This window comes from Austrofundulus limnaeus, unplaced genomic scaffold, assembly GCF_001266775.1.
Source record: "Austrofundulus limnaeus strain Quisiro unplaced genomic scaffold, Austrofundulus_limnaeus-1.0 Scaffold650, whole genome shotgun sequence".
NCBI classification, from domain to species: Eukaryota; Metazoa; Chordata; class Actinopteri; order Cyprinodontiformes; family Rivulidae; genus Austrofundulus; species Austrofundulus limnaeus.
The window spans coordinates 173,315-175,720 of NW_013953052.1; the positions used below are offsets into that span (position 1 = coordinate 173,315).

General features: G+C 51.7%; 1 protein-coding gene across 1 annotated transcript in view; it reads right to left on the reverse strand.

Annotated features, from left to right (window-relative positions):
* Nucleotides 1-211: 211 nt before the first annotated feature.
* Nucleotides 212-2,406, reverse strand: part of wdr89 (WD repeat domain 89) — a 5,147-nt gene continuing 2,952 nt past the window's right edge. The window contains exon 3 of the mRNA XM_014027465.1: nucleotides 212-1,819. Within this exon, the coding sequence (XP_013882919.1) occupies nucleotides 646-1,797 (1,152 nt within the window). The 5' untranslated portion in view covers nucleotides 1,798-1,819 and the 3' untranslated portion in view covers nucleotides 212-645. The remainder of the gene's footprint in view (nucleotides 1,820-2,406) is intronic.

Below are 2,406 nucleotides of genomic sequence, written 5' to 3' on the forward strand. Positions count from 1 at the left end.
GACCAATAGGAGAGCAGCTGACCCAAGAAGCTCCGCCCACTTTATTTACATAATAAGGCAGAAAAACAGGAGACAGAGAACTATAAAAACACATGGAAATATAAATATTTGTGGGAAAAACAATAAAATATAATAATTTAAGAGACATGGACAAGTAAAAGGAAAAATAAAATTTATATATTTTTAAAAACAGTAAAATGTAAATTATCTGCTAATATCTATAATTTATTGGAACTAAGCTGGAAACATAAATATGAAGGTTAAATAAATAATAAAACATGAGGTAAACGTCTCCTTTTTTCATTTAYTTGTTACATTTTAAGTGTATTTATTTATTTTTTGGTCCTTCGATGTATTTCTGCCTTTATTTGTAATTCTGTCAGATCCAGTCAGTGCACGGAGCAGCAGGTTCAGAACCAGTCCAGAACCACAGTGAGTTCTGTAAACTCAGCTGACACATGGTTCTGAACATCCTGGAGTAAACATGAAGGACCGGTTCTGTCAGGTTCTACAGGCAGGCTGGAGCTGCTTGTTCTGATGGACCAGTGGACTCAGAGTCCTGGCTGTGGTTCTGCTGGTTTTGGTGGTTCTGGTTCTGGTGGACTCAGAGTCCTGCCTGGTTCTGGTCCAACAGGAACCCAGCAGCTAGTCCTTCTTGTCTCTGTGGTAGCCGGTCTTCCTGTGGGTTCTGGACCTGACCTTCAGAGCAGAGTGGCTCTTCATCAGCTGACTCCGCCCCTCCAGCTGACTCCGCCCCCCCAGCTGCTTGTTGTCAGCTGGTTTCCATAGCAGCAGCTGAGCYTCCTCGCCCCCGGTGATGAGGGCGTGTCCCTCAGCGTCCCACAGGAAGCAGCGCACCGTGGACGTGTGTCCCCCCTGCAGGCTGCTGAGCAGGCGGAGCCCCCCGCTGTCACAGCCCATCAGGTGCAGGTCCCCCTCGCTCTGCCCCCCCACCACCAGCAGGGTCTGCTCCTCCTCCAGCCACTGCCCCCCCACCAGGTAGTCCAGGCCCCGCCCACCAGGCAGCGGCGTCAGGCTGCGTGCGTCACGGCAGCTGAAGAGGGTCAGAGGGCGGTCCGACTCCAGCTGGGCCACGTCCCACAGGTGCAGCCCCTCGGCGTGGCTCAGACACAGCAGCTGGCTGTGGTCCGGTCCGGACCAGACCACCACAGCTGCCGACGAGTCGCTGTTACAGGTGAGCAGCAGCGCCTGGTCCTCCGGCCCCTGGCTCAGGTCGAACACGTTCACCAGGCCGTCCATGGAGCCCGAGGCCAGGCGGTCCCTGTCCCGCGGGTGGAAGCACACCTGTGTGATGTCATCACTGTGCGACTCAGAGAAGACCCCGAGCAGCCGGCCCCCGGCCTTCCTGCAGTCCCAGAAGACCAGGAAGCTGTCCTCCCTGTCCACCTGCTCGGTGCCGGCACACAGCAGAGAGTCGCTGCAGTTCAGGTCCACGCTGCAGAACCTGTGACACGGGTCACCTGAGAACACCTGGACCGCCTCTGTCCCGGGGCGCCGCACGTCCCACGCCCGCACCGTCCCGTCAGCAGAGCCCGAGTACAGCAGGTCCGAGGAGGTCCGAGCGAAGGTCAGACCACACAGAGGCCCCGTGTGGCCCTGGTACTGGCCCAGCAGGTCCAGAGTGGTCCGGTCCTGCAGGCGCACTGTGTGGTCAGAGCAGGACACGGCCAGCAGACCCCCGGGCTGCAGGGCGCCGTGCAGCAGGTACATGGACCCGTCCTGCTGGGACCGCCGGGTTAGGGACAAACCCTTCAGCTTCTCCTCCAGTCCGTCCATGAGCCGAGCCAATCAGATCGATCTGAGACAGGAAGAGGAGGAGTTACAGAGCCAAGCCAAACAGATCGATCTGAGACAGGAAGAGGAGGAGTTACAGAGCCGAGCCAAACAGATCGATTTGAGACAGGAAGAGGAGGAGTTACAGAGCCGAGCCAATCAGATCGATCTGAGACCGGAAGAGGAGGAGTTACAGAACCGAGCCAATCAGATCGATCTGAGACAGGAAGAGGAGGAGTTACAGAAACAACTGTTCTTATTTTATTATTTAATCCCTGAGTTATTCAGTCCCAGAGTTATTTAATCCCTAAATTATTAAATCCAAGATTTATTTAGTCCCAGAGTTATTTAATCCTAGATTGATTTAGACCCAGAGTTATTTAATCCCTAAATTATTAAATCCAAGATTTATTTAGTCCCAGAGTTATTTAATCCTAGATTGATTTAGACCCAGAGTTATTTAATCCCTAAATTATTAAATCCAAGATTTATTTAGTCCCAGAGTTATTTAATCCTAGATTGATTTAGACCCAGAGTTATTTAATCCCTAAATTATTAAATCCAAGATTTATTTAGTCCCAGAGTTATTTAGTCCCAGAGTTATTTAATCCC